The 19035-nt window shown below is 45.0% G+C and overlaps 1 protein-coding gene across 8 annotated transcripts in view; it reads left to right on the top strand.

Moving 5' to 3' along the window:
- The window catches only part of Nachralpha1 (nicotinic acetylcholine receptor alpha1), a 111004-nt gene extending 99808 nt beyond the window's left edge, over positions 1-11196 (top strand). For all 8 annotated transcript variants that reach the window (XM_078188151.1, XM_078188141.1, XM_078188172.1 and 5 more), the window contains one exon: positions 10993-11196. In XM_078188151.1, the coding sequence (XP_078044277.1) occupies positions 10993-11196 (204 nt within the window). The remainder of the gene's footprint in view (positions 1-10992) is intronic.
- Positions 11197-19035: the final 7839 nt, after the last annotated feature.

Genomic DNA, 19035 nt, shown 5'->3' with positions numbered 1-19035 from the left:
GGCTATGAGCGGATAGAAAAATCTGCTAAGAGGATTTATTTATTGGATCCCGAAAGTTTTTGCCTCTGGCTTATAGATCTATAGTAAATTTGTTTAGGTGTCTTATTATGGACCAGGGACGCTTGTGGATTTAATCTGGACATTTTTGCGACGTGCGAGACGCTTCTCCTGCGATGGATTTCTTGCTTAGGATTTCTTTTTGTTTCATTTCAGCTTCCATTCGTCCAAGTGAGGCTTAAATTGGTTTAATTGTGCTTTAAGTATTTATCATTTTGTGTATTTTGTATACGTATAGCCAATTCGGGTTTCTATGACGTTATTTATGAAGATGCACAGTGTTAGGGTACTGTCGGTCAGATAATTGAATATTAGTTTAGTTGGCATAATTGCTACTTGAATTTTGAGAAGTTTATGCATTAAATGTTGATGTTTAATGCAGCCAAAGGCATTTTGAAGTTTCAGTGATACCATTTTTGTGAATCTGTTTCTATTTTACTCTAGATTTAATAGCTTCGAATATATGGTTATTTATTAATTAATTTCGTAGTATAAAAGTATACTACCAAAATTAGTTTAAAACCAACAGCACTTGCTATCCAGTTGCTTGGAATCTCTGTCTTAATAGATTATTTGCATTCTTAATAAAAGACTCTACTTAATCATAAACGTGCAACCCTTTATGTATTTGATACTTTACTCCATTTTTCTAAATCGAGTGCCTGCCAACGCTGCATGCCCCAAACAGTCGACTGTAATATTTAAAAAAATAAATTTGATTATTTTATATTTTAGAAAGTAAAACGATCTTAGTAAATATACTATACATCATTGTAAAATTTAGAGAACAAGAAACGACGTCTACTTACTTCTTAGCATTCTGTACCTCAACTACTCAGTAATTGGGAGGGAGAAAGGGTTAAAAATAAATCACTTATCCCAGAAAATCTTAATTTCTTTCAACACGCGTCAAATTGCCGTAAAGACAGTTACACAAAAAAATTCCCCGCGAACCCAATGTTAAAATCGCCCTGCTCGCTCTCGTCGACTCTTCCGGCCGCGCGAGTTTAACGCCGCCCGCGCGAAACCGTCGCGAAAACGAAGTTTGCCGCCGCAGTTTCTTCCGCTGCTCGCAGCGACGCCGGCAGAAAAAGAATCGCCCGGGCGCGGGGCGAGAGGCGAGACGAAGACAAAAGGACGGCCCGCGTGTTCTTTGAGGACGACGCGGCCCAGGCTGGTTAGCGTGTTATTAGTTGGGCAAACGCCTTTACCGTCGTCGCCGACACGCTTCCGCCCCGTGGTCCTGCCGTGAATAGGCGAGAGGTGGTTAACCGGCTTCGAGTCTCTTCGCTTTGACTTCGTGCAAAGAACCGCGCTGCCGCTGCTGCTGCTGCTGCTGCTGCTCTCGGTGTGTCGAGATGGACCGACAGCGAAAGAGAAGGAGCCTCGATAATGTAGGAGTCACTTCGATGTCATACATCATGCAAAGTGGCACCCCACCCCCGTTTAGCGGTCGCGCTTCTTGCCTCGTTAGTAGTCGCGCTCTGTACCCTCCCCGCCTCGCCTAAACTCTCCGAGCTGGGCTGCCGCTTCGTATCTCATTATTTCTCTTGTACAGCTGCCGCGACGCCGTAACAATTACGTTTTCATAATCTGGCGTTGAATCATGCTCCACCGCGATATTCATTGCGACGTGTTCGGCGTTCTCTGTCCGCAAATGGCGCGGATTGATCTAATCGCCTGTCCTTTGCGGAACAAATCTTTCTCTTACTATACCACTTTCCTCCCTTTTACTATACTACCTGCAGTATAATGAGTCAGACTCGTGACGAACATTTAGTGAATAATATAGTAAATATTGCTGTCAATTGTTTCTATAACTATAACTCTTAAAAATTGTCTTGAAACGTGGCAGAACAATTTTAGTCTCAAACTCACCACCCAAGTGCAAAGGGTTAAAATTAATTACTGCAACTTACGCCTCCTTTAACACAGAAATAAATCACAATTTCGAACGAAGCGCACATAATCAAGGAAAATTATGCTATTAACCCTTTGACTACTGTTGGCGCCTATTGGCGTCCGAAACACGTTGGCCTTCTGGTACCGTAGGCGCCAATAGGCGTCAAGATCAAATTTCCACCCCGTTTATTATTAAATTTGATTAATTATATATTGTGTAATATTTATGCTATATATATATATATATATATATATATATTGTAAAGAAGCTTAATATTATTGTTCACTTCAAGTAATATTGATATAATGTAACAGAATTCGATATTTTGAATATTTTAATATACATCCTCAGAAATGCATGTCTAACGAAAAACTACGGCCGTGCCAAAGTCTGCCGTAGCCAAAGGGTTAAAGAAGGATCTTCTGTCATTAAAAGCTAGGAATGTAAATAAATGAAGGTAATTGACACTTTAAAAAAAAAAAAAAACGATAAAGTTTCAATCAATCAATCAATCACTTTACCGACCGGTAGCTTATAAATCGGCTTGCCACCGTGGCAATAATTTATCACGTGGTCTGCAAGCTCCGATATAGCTGTAGAATTTTTTAAATGCTATATATAGTTCGCGCAGAATAAAATGAGAATAAAATAAATAATTTCTTCGAGCTATTCTCTCTCGTAAAACCGAAGCCTTTATTTCTCCGCATGGATTCATCCCCCAGCCGCCCTCGCCATTTTTCACCCACCCTCTACGTTTCCACTAAATTGCCCTCGCCCCCGTTTAAAGAAAAGAAAGCGCCCGCGAAGGTCTGTCAATAAACTTTTCATTTACCACGGATTACATTGCGATGTGCGGCGGGGTGGCGGAATGGCAGGGCGAGGCATAAAATCCTCAAATGGATTAGCGCGATTTCAGGTGCTCGTTTCTCGGCGGTTCCCCTCCCCGCGTGCGCTCTCTCTCTCTCTCTCTCTCTCTCTCTCTCCTTCGGCCGATTTACGAAAGACTTATTCCGGCGGTGCGGCACCGCAAAGCTTGCCCGAGCAGATTAAACGGTATTATCTTTTCGACGGGCGGCGAAAGTTCGTTGCGCGGGGCCGGCTACAATTCCGTTAAGGTACCACCCACCCGGTCGTCGTCGTCGTCGTCGTCGTCGTTGGAGTTCCAACGACGAAATAATTTCCTCGGAATTTTCGGAAAAATTACAGGAGCTCGGGGAGCCCGCGCGCCAAGTTTCCCGGCGAATGCGGCGGCCGACTGCGGGGGGCGAGCCCGAACTTCGGTCGCCCGTACCGAGAGCGTAAAACTCCTTGGAAATTGGTTCGAGGCATTGACATTCTCTGGTCTGCGGGACGGGGGGCACGCCACGCCCCGGGAAATTTCGAAGTTGAGACATTCGTCCGGGACGGCCTTAAATTCGAACGAATTTATGCGTCCTGTTTCATATTTGCACGGGCCGAGCGGCAGTCTCGCGCCGAGAAGTTCCTGGAAAAATGCAATTTTTCGGTGCACGTTGCCGATTTGGGCGGCATATTTGTTGTGCACGGTTCGGAGCATTAGGTGCCGTTCGAAATTTTTCAATGGCTTTATGTTTGTCGAGATGCGCGTTGTTATGGTTTCAGGTATTTTTGTGGTTCGCGATATGTTAAATCGTGAGAAGAGAGAAGTGTTATTGTTTATCAACGTTTATTATCGTCTATTTATTGTTTATTGATCAAATTCATTTTTAAGATTAGAGTTAACAATTTGCCGACTTTATAAATCGGTTATCATAGTAACCAATAATTTAATGTCAATTATTAAGACAAATGTGTCAGATTCTATTACCGTAAGCTTCAAAACAATATAATTTTCTTAATATTACATATCCCTCATAATTAATAAAATAAATAAAAAATCAAAATAGAAATGACGCAGAAGTCAGTTGAAAGAAAAATCTACTAAATATGAACATTAATAATTTCATCTACGTGGAAATAAAGATAAATTCTTCTATTATTAAAGTCTAGAAACAAAAATACATAAACACAATAAAAGAAAAAAAAATTCTCCAGTCCTATTGGCATAACTTCGACATAAAGACAATAAAAGAAAAAAAAAATTATCTGATTCTACTATTAAAAATATTAATGAAAAATAAGTGTTAATCATCACAGCGGGAAAGGGGTTAAAAGACCAAATTTTCTAAGCAATAACCCACAATTCGCAAACAGAAAAAATAACGTTTTTTTCCGTAAAAATCAAGAAAATTTATCAAATGGATTTTCTGCCATCGCGGTGTCGCCTGCGTTGGAAATCTCCGTGCAAAATTCCGCGTCTCCGGATTGTGTATGCCGTGAACGCTGCTCCCCATTCGGCATCGAGCGGCTGACGGAAAGTTGGCTCGTTCTCACCTGCCATTTTGACGAACAACTCCGTCGTAGATCGCGCGGCTAACAGAAGTTCGAGCCGACGTTCCAAGCTAGTCGGGTAGCCTGTTCAGGCTGTAGGCAGTTGCCAAAACTCCGGCGCCATTTTTAACAGACTTTACAGGGTCGGTCGAGGGACGAGCAATTCGACAGCCGAAAATATTAGCTTGGAAACTATGAAACGGGCGCCGCAGCTGGCGATAGAATAGACAGAAACGCCCGTTTCATAGTTTCCAACGTAACGAATTATCATATTAGCTTGGAAACTATGAAACGGGCGTCGCAGCTGAGGATAGACCTATCCAAAACGCCCGTTTCATAGTTTCCACCGTAACGAATAATCATATTAGCTTGGAAACTATGAAACGGGCGTCGCAGCTGAAGAAACACCAAAGCAAAACGCCCGTTTCATAGTTTCCAACCTAATATGATAATTCATCGAAGAGGACGAACACAGTAGGAGGCGTAGCCGGCCGCCTCTGTCTCCAGAAAGTGTCGGCGAATATTGTTTTTGTTTTAACGGGGACCCTTGGAGTAACGGCGCTATTATTACGCTCCGCGTTCCACTTTTCCGATATTACGGACGTGTTTTATGAAACTTGAGCGTAAAAAGGATGCTATCAATGCCCCGGCCGGCGCGGTGAAAGCGCGATCGGCCCTCTCCTCCGCCTCTCTCTCTCTCTCTCTCTCTCTCTCTCGCGTGCTCGTTACTTCCTGCGGCTGATATTTAATCGATCGCCGTTTTTCTTTTTTTCGCGGACAGCGATTTTTATGGTCCGCGCTCTGTGGGGAAAATGTTCATCCACGGATTATCCGGCTATCGATTTCAGGAGCCGAAGCTGAGCGGACACGATCGCGTCTAAGACTTCTTTGGCGTTGGCTGGCTCTTCGAAGCGCGATACTAGCGTGTCACAGGACCTGAGTAGCAACGCGTACAACATTTTACTGTAAATCAAAAATGTTTGTTGTCCTTACGTTTAGATATGCTTTATTTTAATATATTGTGGAGAATTTTTAATTAATTAATTCATTTATTTGAATATACAGCGTAAAAGTCAAAGTTACAACAGTGATCAAATACTTTCGAAAGTACCTGTATCAACATCTTCGACCCAAGAACTAAAGCATTGAAGCACAAAACGACTTCCTATATACATTAACGCCGACAAAATCTGGCATTTCAACTAAATAACTGTTTTAATATCCAACCATTCGCTCTCGTCGCCCATATAATCAAAGTTCCGCCGTGTAATAGTCCGAACCAGTGTCTCCGAATCTTTCAAATTCCTGGTGACCATTTAGCCCGCGCTACAAACCATCCCCGTCCCTTCTATCCTCGTTTCCAAGCACTCCGCAAGCGTTCGTCCTAGTGGCTGAAAGTTGCTCGTAAAAATCAGTCCGCAGATTCGTCGACGCAGCGGCGGTAGAGCAGCAGTAGCAGCCGGAAGGGCTGCGAGTTCGTCGGCCGACCGGCCATGAAATCCGCTCGGAACACTCGTTTCGCGGCGTCGGAATGGGTCGCGAAACAATTAATTCCGGGACGGTTTGCGGTGCCGGAGTGTTGAACTACTTTGCTTCGCCGTCCCCCGTTCCTACGGGAGGTCGCATCTGTTTCCGGCGAGACCACTGGCACCGGTGCGAGAGAGCAGGAAGCGTCGGGGCTCCGCGGAACGGAATGCCGACGCGGCGGGAACGCGATCGACCGGCATTTTTTCGGCCGAACGAGGCGCGCGAAATTTGCGAAGTATAGGTAGTTTACGAAGTATAGGATGTTTACGAAGTATACGATGTTCCCCAAGTGCGCGACGCGTTAACCCCTTACTTTACGATTTAATTTCCAGCTGTGCGTGCCAAGAGCGACGCAAAGATCGGTCGCAAGTCAAAAGTCGAATCAGAACGTCCTACGATTTCTATCGTAGGTCTACTACTTTAACCCTTTGCACTCGAAGCCATTTTAACTGGAAATTTGATTTAGTGGTTTATACGATTCCCATCGCACGCTCGAAGTATACAACAAACTGCACGAAATATACAAAGTTTACAATATAGTAAATTTACAAAGTTTACAAATTTATATAGTAAATTTACAAAGTTTACAAAACGCGCAAAGTGCACAAAATGCGCAAAGTGCACGAGGTGTTATGCACCGCAGCGAAATGTCGCGCGCGACCATAATCAGAAGCCGGATCGCTGCGATCACTGTACGCCCCGAACACGCGTCCTCTTCCGTGGACGGTAGACTGTAGTCCGTGTAGACCGCGGAGCGTAGACGCACGCGGGGACAGTTTTGGCAGGGAGCGGAACTCCGCCGCAGTGCGTTCTCGACCGGATAGTCCGCGTCGATAATTCATGGCCCGCCGCCGGCAGACTTTCCGTGTCCTCTCCTCCCTCCCCCGATCGTATCGTGCCAGCCACCCCAGCAGAGAGTTTTGGCTTCTCTACAGGCGACCGGAAGTCCTCCGGTTGACGCGGCCAGCACGCGGAAATCGAAGCATCTCCGGGATCTCTCCGCGCTCCGGTTAGATTCAATTTGCTTGTTGGCTGCCGCGGCTTCGCCGTGCGCGGATTCGATCTACGGGTTGCGACGGTATTCTTTCTATATTTTCTGACTGTATTCTTTCTATATTTTCTGACTGTATTCTTTCTATAATTTGTGACTGTATTCTTTCTATATTTTTTAACTGTATTTTTTGTATATTTTGTGACTGTATTCTTTGTATATTTTGTGACGGTATTCTTTGTATATTTTTTGACTGTATTCTTTCTATATTTTGTGACTGTATTCTTTGTATATTTTATGACTGTATTCTTTCTATATTTTGTGACTGTATTCTTTCTATATTTTGTGACGGTATTCTTTGTATATTTTGTGACTCTATTCTTTGTATATTTTGTGACTCTATTCTTTGTATATTTTGTGACTGTATTCTTTGTATATTTTGTGACTGTATTCTTTCCAAATTTTGTGACTGTATTCTTTGTATATTTTGTGACTCTATTCTTTATATATTTCGTGACTCTATTCTTTATATATTTCGTGACTCTATTCTTTGTATATTTTGTGACTCTATTCTTTATATATTTTGTGACTGTATTCTTTCCATATTTTGTGACTGTATTCTTTCTATATTTTGTGACTGTATTCTTTATATATTTCGTGACTGTATTCTTTACTGACAGAGAAGATTGATAAAATTGCTTTACTATTAGAGATTATAATACAGATTAATAGGAAGTTCGTTCGCGATAATTTAAGGGAGCAACCTTTGAATTCCTTTGCTAAGTATAGTTGCTTAGGATGGTCTAATCGGTGATCGAATTCTATCTGGAATTTAAGTGTAAAGTTTTATAAGCATAAATTATTTGGTAAATTTTTTTGTTTCGATTTCTATTTATTTTTCTATTTTAAATACTATGCAATAGACATTATTAACCCTTAGTGGGCGATGAGCTTTTCGACCAAGTGAGGTAGTAAGACGAGGTGATTTTCTCAGTTGTGTCAAGTGTCTTGTGTTTTTAACGGTTAAATGCATACAAAGTTGACTATTTTCTTTCATATCAATCACAGACAAAACTATCCAATATATCTAATATTTAAGTTATGTGTTCTTCTCGAACCCTTCCGAGCCTCTCGAGGAATTTACACTACACTGTTATATTTATCCATACTACTATACTTCGAATTTTTCTGCTCTCGTCCTACGGATCGAAGACTGCGGGTGGCTACGCCTCCGCCAATGGTGGACGATCCGCTACCGGATGCGCCGCCGACAGGGATATTCGACGTAGCCCGAGGAGCGAACTGTGTTTTACGATCGTACCCGGTACTCCTTGGCCGTTGCGACAAACCCGCAACGGAATTCCTCCGGCGGCGGCAGCGGCAGCGTATTGGCTGGCAGCCAAAGGCTGGTGTCGCGAAGGTGCCGGCGAGAAGGATTTTGCCGGGCGTGATCCCGGATTAAACAAAGTTTTTCGATCGCCGTAATTTCGCCCTCGCCTCGGCTTAGCTTCACTCTCGCGCGCGCGCGCGCGCATCTTGCTTGAAAGAACAACGGAGCAACTTGTCCTATCCCCGTGTAGGCAAAGAAACGCTGTCGACCCGGCAAACATTGGTTTATTTGTTTCGCGTCGGTAAACGTCGGCCGTGGCGGTTTCCACGGAATTGAAAGGGAACGATATATTCCCAGAAAACTGGGTATACCCGCCTATATACGTCTCCCCGCCGTCGCCTCTGTCCCGGCCCCCCTGCCACTTTTCTATACTTCCAGTAGGGATATCATAAAAGTATCGGGTGTCTGTTTTATCGTCCACTTCCTTCCGCGTCGCGTAGGGAATCGAGAGAAGCCGATACACACCCTCCCGGACGACGGATCAGTTGTCTCTGTCGGTTGTTTCCGAGAGCGCGAGCGCGAGCGGGGAGATGTACGGCCCGGCGACTGTGTATACGTCGTAAGGGTGCTCGATTGAAACTTCGAAGATAGGACTCGCCTTTTAGCCCGGGTACATAAAGCCAACCGACTGACGGCGCGTACAGTCGGTCCCATAAGTATTCGTACTCCCGTTGCTTGTAAGAGAAATTTGCTGAAATCAAGGGACGCGTGTAAAATTTTGCGATAAACTTTTCATTATCTTATTTAATATTTTCGGATGCGACGGTAGAGGTGAAGTTTGGGGAAAGCCTGATACAGAACTAGAATTAAAAAATGTACAACCAACTGTAAAGCACTTTTTGTTATACTTTTGGTATAAATAAACTTTATACGCGTGTCCATTCATAATAAAAAGTTTACTGCAAAATTTTACACGCGTCCCTTGATTTCAACAGATTTCCCTTGTAAGCAACGAGGGTACGAATACTTATGGTACTGACTGTATACGTATGATGGGTCCACCCCCTTCGGTCGAACCGAGTGATACTCCGCAGAGAGGAAAAAAGGAAGAGAGGGTCGAGATGGAGAGGGGAGAGACATGGAAAAATGTTTCTCGTTCACGGAACGGGATCGTATAGCCAGGGAAATGTGTTTCGTGGGATCCGGTGTAGGAGGTGGGGGCGGAAGAGGGGATGGTTCGCGATCGGTTCGACTCGGAACGTCGCCTCTCGCTGCGTCTCTCCCGGCTTGTTTATGATGGAGTTTAGTCGACGGGCTCATCCTCAGCCCTTAGTCGAGACAATTTTTCCGAGGCACCCCCACCGGTGATCGGCGACCGACGGATATACTGGCCGATCAGCTGGCTGGAATGGCCGCCCCCTCCGTCAAAATGTACCGCGCGGATGCCAGAGGGGGGATCGATGTTGTTCTCGCTTGACTTCCTTGTCGAGATATCGGTGAAACGGATCATCTTTCCGGTCGCTGCGGGTGTCTGTAAATTTTCGAGATAATCGAGCTTGTCGGTTATCGATTAACTATTTGAACAAGATGGAAGATCGACTTTTTTGTAGGGTGGAGGCGACAGGTTTTTGTTTTTTGACGAGAGTTTGGTGTTTAAACAAAATTGTTGTTCGTAATGTTATAATATAATATTTTATTTATATGATATGAATATAATACAGTATTAATAATACTATTATAGTATTAGTACTATATTATGGTGCTATTAGTATACTAACTATATATTATATTACTATATCATTAGTACTGTTATAGTATTAATAAAATAAAATAAATTGTACTGATTTTGAGCTATATCTTTTAGCATCTCTTTTGAGTCAGAAGATCTTTTGCAAAAGCATAGTTCAATCAATTATTCTTGGACGTATATCATCATATGATATAGCATCATCGGTCGAAGTCGAACTTTTCCCATGCTGAGGAATTGAAGAAAGTCTTTATTAACAACTTTAACATTAATTATCCCAGAAATTATCTGTCCCTAAAACCAAAGATTTGATTCAGTTTTACAAGCTACATCGCTGTACCAAATCTAACTGAAAAGTCGTCAGTTAGACAGGCGATACAGTTCTCTATTTATTTCCATGCAAGACAGTGGAACAAAGCAAACTAGTCAGACGCGAAATATTCGCGGCGACAAGAGTCCATTGGTTGCACGCTATTACTAGTTCATCTTTACTTTATCACATTTGAATATCCAAATGAGACACCATACTATTCTAAAATAAGAGAATCGTGTCTCATTATATTAATTATATGACGAGTTGATTCTTAGAAACGTTAACATTGAAATCAAACAATTGCATTTGTCTTCTACCGTCCGGTGCATCATCTTCTCGATTTCTATGGTTAATCGAAAACTAGTACTCTTGTATGTGTTATTGAAAAGGGTTTGTTCCCGTAATCGAAGGAATGTTAACCCTTTAGCCTATAGCCGCCCAATTCTCGCGCTGCTGTTGCGTACGTCTATCATTCTAAACGATAAGATACGCATGGGGATACTAGCCTAAGAAGTCTAGTTGCCTCTCAATGAAATTAGAGACTTTCAGCAATGAAGTTTTATTTGAACAAAACTTTAGTTTTTATAACGCAAACGTGCGACATGAATATTTTCTTTGCTGCGCGCTCCAACATTTGTCGTCCGCAGCGACGCTCGCCCGTCGAGTGTCTCCGTCCCAAAAAAGGTTTAAAATACGAAAATTAATATAACTCGGCTTCCGTTTTTCTGGATTGCAGGTGGAGGAGGACTGGAAGTACGTCGCGATGGTTCTCGACCGGATCTTCCTGTGGATATTCACGGTGGCGTGCGTGGTGGGAACGGTGTTAATTATTCTCCAAGCGCCGAGTCTCTACGACACGACGAAGCCGATCGACATCAAGTACAGCAAGATCGCGAAGAAAAAGATGATGCAGATGAACATGGGTCCCGAGGAGGACTAGTCGACGATTCCGCGCGGCCTTGCGCCGCGTACGCAGCGTCGGCGGCTATTATTGCTGCCGCGTCGTCGCCGGCGTCGTCGTCGTCGTCTCCATCGTCTTTGTCTTCGTTATCGTCCTCGTTGTCGTCGTCGCCGTCGTCGTCGTCGTCGTCGTCGGCGTCGTTGTCGTCGTCGTCGCCGTCGTCGTCGCCGTCGTCGTACATTACGACGTCGTCCTCGTCGCCGTCGGCGTCGCCGTCCACGTCGTCGACGCCGTCGTCGTCGCCGCCGCCGTCGTCCAGTAGACGCCGCCCGCCATCGAATACTGCCGATTTATCGCGTCGACGCGGAGAAAGGTCCCTCTCCCGGGTCGTCGCCGCCTGCCGCTGATGCTGTTGCTGCTGCCAAAACACGACAGTCTCCAGAACGGACGGGACTACGGTCCGGAGACGGTAACGAAAACGAAAACGAAACGGCGGACGTGGTTCGCGAGCGCGCGAAACGATACCGAGCAGGATGGAAGAGGATTCGTGTTACGATTTCGTTCAGGTGACTGGGTTCGTCGTACCTCCATTCTCGACGTATCCGGTGTATCCGTGGCGTGGACCTTTCCCTCTCCGAGCTATGGACCTGGTACGATTACCTGGGGATCTCTGTGCCGGACCCTTCGAATACCAAGGGGTACAGGGAGAGGGAGAGCGCGAGAGAAATCGAGAGAAATCGAGAGAAATCGAGAGAAATCGAGAGAAACTGAAGGATTGTTTGAGAAAGGTAATTTGATTGCGAGCGACGAGGGTGCAGGGAGCAAATGAGTTCGAAAGAAAGAGAAAGAGAGAGGTTAAATGTGCAAGAATGTATGTACAGTGTGCGTGATCAGGCTTGCATGTAAACGAGAGAAAAGGGAAGAACGATGTGACCGAAACGAATGCGATCGAGAACTAGTTTTGGCTGTGGCTGGGGGTGGGGGTGATGGGGAGCAGGGAAGGGAGGGTGCGAGGAAAGGTCAGAGAGAGAGAAAGAGAGAGAGGGGAGTAAAAGTGCCAAATACGCGAAACACACGCGCAACGTATTTTTGTAAATCTGGTTTCATACGTAAGGCTAGAGTCGTGCGGCGAGACGTCGAACTGCCCGAACTGCCGATTTTATATTAACGAGTAAAAAAAAAATAATGACGTTCACGTACGCGTATTACCGAGAACAAATATACCGAGAGCATATGAGCTCGCGCGATCATTAACGCGCGACCGTAATCGCACGCGCGAATACACGCGGCGGTCGCACACGCGCGCATATATACAAAACCGTACACAGAGGACACGCACGCACACACGCACACACACATAAACACGCGCGCGTACAAGGAATATTACAGCGGCCGATGTGGGACGCGTGCGAAAATATTTATACGTAAACCCGGGGTGAAAGAGTTTAGCGTCGAAGTGGCGGGGGGAGACAGGGCGCGCGTGAACATCCGTTCTGTGTCCACGCGCGTACATAGGTATTATTATATAGGAATTAAAACGCACCTATTAAGCGAGTAGTATTATATATATATATATATATATGGAAGGATCTCAAGGCGCGCGATAACTGACATCCGCGTTCTCTCGATCGACCATCGCGTTGTCGTTTCGCGCGGGCGGCGATTGCGTCCGCTCGCCTTGCGTAGACGCACGCGCGGCAACAAGAACAAAGAAAAGTGCGGATAAAAGGGATGCATCGCTGAAAATTCGGGAATGTCTCGCGTGTCGCATGGATCTGCGAGGGAACCGCTGGTTGCGACGGTGGGACAGCGATCGACCGAAGCAAATCGATCAATGCAAATTCATTCAAAGCAAATCGATCAATGCAAATTCATTCAAAGCAAATCGATCAATGGAAATCGATCGAAGCAAATCGATCGATAGCGCCGGCGAACTCGAATACGAGCGGCGCGGCTGCAACACTACTTGTTTCCACTTTTCTAGCCTTTTGTTTCGACCTCTATCGACCGGTTATCGCAGGTAGATCAGGCATGGGCGAAGGGGCGTAGCTTGGGAGCTAACCAGCAGACTTCGATCTCGTAACATCGGTAGCGACGACGTCGCCCGCCTTGTTCTCTGCATGCAGAGCGCACAGGCTGGGCGTGGTCATCGAATCGGCGAGCAATCCGCGCCCGTGCTCGAGCTAAATGATACTCCGACAAGGGATCACCGGCGATCATCGAGACGAACTCTCGCCGGCGGGAATATTTAATTGCGATCGAGATCCGCCGATCGATCGAGTTCCAGCGGACGCGGACGGCGGTCTACTTCCTGCTGATCCGTAAGGAACTGCCAACCGAGGGGGACGGTCCGCGCTGCACCGACCGGTTTGTCAGGACATCGATAGAGAACAGGGAGCCGTCGTTGGATTCGACCCGGGAGTGGTTGGCAGAAGCACAGAGGTAGAGGGAGGGAGGGAAGGAGGGCGCTGGCTAAAGAGCAATCCGAGAGAGATTTCGGTACGCCGGAAACGGCCAACGAGACTCGGACGTTCCTGCCTCTTTCTCTCCCTTATCAAGATCGTGGCTTGGATCGAGTCTCTCCGCAGGAAGAACGGCACTGCGCTCCGTCCGCCACGGATTCGCTGACAGCCAATCCGGACGACGACCGTACGTTCTCACGGTCGAACGGTGCCATTACTTTCCGGGTGGGACCGCCCGACTTCGGATTTTTATCGTAACGAAGACAACGAGACTCCGTAATTCCGTTAACTGTGTTCAATCTCTCCGATGAACTTTGTCGGAACCCTCGCGTTAACCGGGATCCATCCTGGATCGTCGCCGGGATCGAACCGTGTTACCGAACTTTCCTATCCACCCGCGGGAAGAAGATCGATGGGAGAAACGCCGCTCCCGAGAGATGGGCGATCCACGAGAGGTGGTCGCGTCGCCAGAGTCGACCGGAGGAGGACCACCGCCGACTGCCATTCAACCCGATATTACGTTCCGTGCTCGGGATCCGGACCGCACGCGATACATCGGACACCCGAAACGATCCCGCGGCGGACGAGAAGCGGATCGATACACCGCCGCGGACGAGAGCGGATCGATACACCGCCGCGGCCGAGAGATGCGACACGAGGGACGCTGGACAGCTGCTTGACACACAAGAGGACCGGTTGATCCATCCGACTGACACGCGGGGCTCTCTCGCGCCTGTGACGTCCCCGGTGTCTCCGGTCTTACCCAAGACGGTCGAGAGGAGCGCGCGCTGGCCCGTGTAAACTGTAAAATGTAAACTGTAAACTATATTATACTGTACACTTTAAACTGTAAACTGTAAACCTGTACACTGTAAACTGTAAACCTGTACACTGTACACTGTAAGCATGTACGCTGTACACTGTAAGCCTGTACAATGTACACCGTATACCTGTACAATGTACACTGTAAGCATGTACGCTGTACAGTGTAAACCTGTACACTGTAAGCATGCACGCTGTACAGTGTGAACCCGTACACTGTAAGCATGTACGCTGTACACTGTAAACTGTAAACCTGTACACTGTAAACTGTTAACCTGTACACTGTAAACTGTAAACAGTAAAACTGTAAACTATAAATGAAACTGTACACTGTAAACTGTAAACTATTAAAAAAAAAAACTGTAAACTGTAAACTATTAAATGAAAACTTGTAAACTATAAAGACACTGTAAACTGTAAACTGTAAAATGTAAACTGATACTGTAAACTGTAAAACCGTAAACACACTATTGTAAACTAATATCGGACGTTTCTTTTTTTTTTTTTTGTTTTTGGCTCTCGCCGGCGAGAACGCTGCCCGCGAGGAACGAATGATAACCGCGAGGTCGTCGAGGACGTCGCGGGGCCCCCGTAATTCAACGAAAATTAATTTTTCTATGAAAACAGAAATCGAGCGGTTTTAAAGTTGGGGGGGGGGGAGGGGGGGGAGGGGGGGGGTGGGGGGGACGTTCCCCGAAGATTATCCAGCTCCGTCGCAAACACCCCGATACGAACTCTGTTTTTTTTTTCCTTCGATCCGTCGTTTACTCGTGTCTGTTCCCGCGAAATTTTTCAACCCCCCGAGAGAGAACGAGACGAAGGAAGAACAACAACAACAACAACAATAACCCGCGCGCGAACAAAACTGAATCTTTTCTCCACGCAATCCATCTCTTCGTCCGGCGCGTGCACACAGGCCCGCTCGCGCGGACGTTTGACAGGTGTACACGGGAGGACACGTTTATAATACACCGCCGAATATATATATAAAAAAAAAAAGAAGAAACAGTGTTGCAAGAGAGGAGACAAGGGCGTCGAAGCGGTGTAATAATCAATTTATTTGCTCACGTTAAGTATAACGGTATAATTGTATATTTAATATGTACGCGTAGGTTTAACGAGGGTATAATTGCGCGAGGTCGGCGCACCGATCGCGTTTACAAGACGATTCGCTCGCCGGGAGGGTTGGCGACGTTGTCCGCGATCGTCGACGCTGATCTTTCATTGGCGTGGGTAGCAGACATTGGTTTGCGGCGATTACACGTCCACGAATGATAAAGTATTGACCGTGGTGCTTGGAACGGAAGAGTGGAACGCAAGTCGTCGATTGAACTTTCTTGATTCGTCTTGCTTCTATTATCTCTTATCGAGCTGTCTTCTCTATAGGACCATTGTATTTTTTATTTAATTAACAAAATACTGTTGACATTATTAAAGACCATTCCGTTGAAAACGTAACAGTTTTACGAGTCGCGAGACTCAATCTCATATAGCAAATTATAGTAAGTACTATACTGCAGCCGGTCGAAATAGCAATTTTGGATGCAAGCTTCAAATGGCTTCGATTCCAAAGGGTTATTTTTCCTTGTTCAGTAAATACAATTAAATACGAACGCTTTTTTCTTGTTAAAGTAGATCACAACTCTCTATCCAACTTCTTTATTTCAATTCTGTATTCAACTTCTTTATTTCAATTCTTTATCCAACTTCTTTATTTCAATTCTGATTCAACTTCTTTATTTCAATTCTGTATCCAACTTCTTTATTTCAAATCTGTATCCAACTTCTTTATTTCAATTCTTTATTCAACTTCTTTATCTCAATTTTTATTCATCTTCTTTATTTCAATTCTTTATTCAACTTCTTTTTTCAATTCTTTATCCAACTTCTTTATTTCAAATCTGTATCCAACGTCTTTATTTCAATTCTTTATCTCAATTTTTATTCAACTTCTTTATTTCAATTCTTTATTCAACTTCTTTATATCAATTCTGTATCCAACTTCTTTATCTCAATTCTTTATTCAACTTCTTCATCTCAATTTTGTATTCACTATACGCGATCATATATTTCCTTTAAAATTCCTTTTAATTGTCTCACGCCGGACAGAGACCGGTGCAACGGGTAATATCGTTGTTTCAAAGCTGTCGCGATAAGAGGAGCAACAGCAACGTCGGTAAATCCGATTCGCGTTGCGGGACGGCTTCGAAGCAGCCGCGGAAAGCGTCGACGTCGAAGCGTGAAATAGGTTCGGCGACGCAACGGTGGCCACGTAGACGGGACGCTAACGTCTCGTTTCGCGCTGAGGGCATCGTTGCGCGACGTCGACGCATTGTTCGTCGGCCGCGCCTTCGTCTTCCCGCGTCCCGTTCATTCATTTACAACGCTGCTTAAATCGGACTTCAAACGCGGCTTAAATCGGACTTCAATCGCGGCTCAAATCGGACTTCAATCGCGGCTCAAATCAGACTTCAAACGCGTGTCGCTACACTGTTACGCGAGCGTCGCGACACGCGATGTTACGGCCCCTCGAGAAATTGGGTCACGGAATTACGCCCGAATCTGGCCTGGGGGGGAGGGGGGAAGAAAAAAAATAGAATTTTTACTACGGGACCAGAGTTTCCGCGAACGAGCGCGGAACGAAGTTCGAACGGCGGGTGCATCGTTCCGTTCCGTGTCACCTGTCCTTCGCGCGGATCGATGACGCGCGGCACGGGAACGCCTCGCGGAAGATGAAACCCCGCTTCGAACCTGTATGACCTCGTGCCCGAGAGTATCTTTGCGGACGCGCGGGTTTTTGCCCGTAGAGGACTGTGCGGATGAACGCGTCGAACCTCGAAAAATCCCGCGAAATCGAGGCAGCTTGGCTAATGAAGGGAGAAATGGGGGTTTTTTGTTAAAGGGTGCCTAAGGGTTTTTCTTTCGAAATTTGCTGCTACATTGTATTATTCGACCGTGGTCGTTGTATTTATAGTGGTTGAGAAATGCTGCAATTCTTTTTATTTAATTGCAATTCTTCTTATTCAATTGGCAATATTTTTTATTTAATTGTAATTCTTCCTATTCAATTGCAATTCTTCCTATTCAATAGCAATTCATCTTATTCAATTGAAATTCTTCCTATTCAATTGCAATTCTTCTTATTCAATTGCAATATTTTTTATTTAATTCTAATTCTTCCTATTCAATTGCAATTCTTCCTATTCAATTGCAATATTTTTTATTTAATTATAATTTTTCCTATTCAATTTCAATTCTTCTTATTCAATTGCGATATTCTTGATTTAATTCTAATTCTTCCTATTCAATTCTAATTATTTCTATTTAATTTTAATTCTTCCTATTCAATCCTAATTCTTCCTATTTAATTCTAATTCTTCCTATTCAATTGCAATTCTTCTTATTCAATTCTAATTCTTCTTATTCAATCGCAATATTTTTTATTGAATCACAATTCTTCTTATTAGACAAGAAAAAGATTTTAAAATTTTAAAAATTTATTATTACATAAATTATTCTACAACTATAAATATTTATTCTTTCATATTTATTCCATAAAATCTTGTGCCTGAAAGGGTTAAAGTTCATCGACAGCTTCGCGAGATCCGCTCTTTCACCGTTCCATCGTTCATCTCGTCGACGATCCGGGCAGCGACGAAACTCGACACGATTAACCTGATAAAAAATAAAAGTGAAACGAACATCTTCGGCGCGCAGCGAGTCGAACTTGCCGACTGGTTAACCGAGGGGTGGTTTTTTTGATAAGAGCGGCGAGCACACCGAATGCGAGAAGGGTGAGACGAACACAGGGGGACGAGTGAACTCGTCGTCCACGGTTAACGGGTTAAATCATGATACGAGAATTTTTGTGGTATTAGGGGTCGCAAGTGAGAGCGAGAGAGTGAGAGAGAGAGAAAGAAATTAAGAGAGTGAGAGAGAGTGTGAGAGATGGCTAGAGAGAAAGAGAAAAAGTGAGTGAAGAAAAAGAGAACGAGAGAGTAATAGAGTAGTGATAACATCGTACTAGTTGTCGTACGTTAAGTTGCCACTCGTTGATAATAAAGAACCGTTGATAATCGATTATGACAATGAAACAGAAAGCGCGCGAGATGGTGAGCGAGGTGGCGCGTAAGCAAAACTTAGCCGAATAAAAAAAAAAAATGATTTGTCGTCGTCGATCCGACTCGATAACGTTCGTTTCGGCGATCCGCCACGATGGATTTAGACTTAACCGTGTACATTGTAATAGATTAACGGTAGGTGTGTGTTGTGTGTGTCGTTTTTAAGTTTATCGCGCATCGTTGCAATCAACACGGGGATGAATCGAGGCGCCGACGGTAACCGGACAAAAAAAAAAAAACGACTCGCGGCGCTTCGCGCGCTGTTCGTCCCCCGAGTGCGGGGAAGTTTCACCCTAAAAATCGTCGAACGAATTCCGATCGCGCGCCTCAACGCGGGTCGATCACGCTATTCAAAACATCGAGATCGTCGAGGAGCACAGTTTTCCCTTCGTAACGTCGCGCGACTCGAACGACGCGAACGCCAATTTCTTCTTCGCCATCGTTCGCCGACAATTGTCTCGGCTGTCGTCTCG

This window comes from Augochlora pura, chromosome 2 (assembly GCF_028453695.1).
Source record: "Augochlora pura isolate Apur16 chromosome 2, APUR_v2.2.1, whole genome shotgun sequence".
NCBI lineage: Eukaryota > Metazoa > Arthropoda > Insecta > Hymenoptera > Halictidae > Augochlora > Augochlora pura.
The sequence above is the reverse complement of the archived record's forward strand: the minus strand, read 5'-3'. Positions and strand labels throughout refer to the sequence as shown.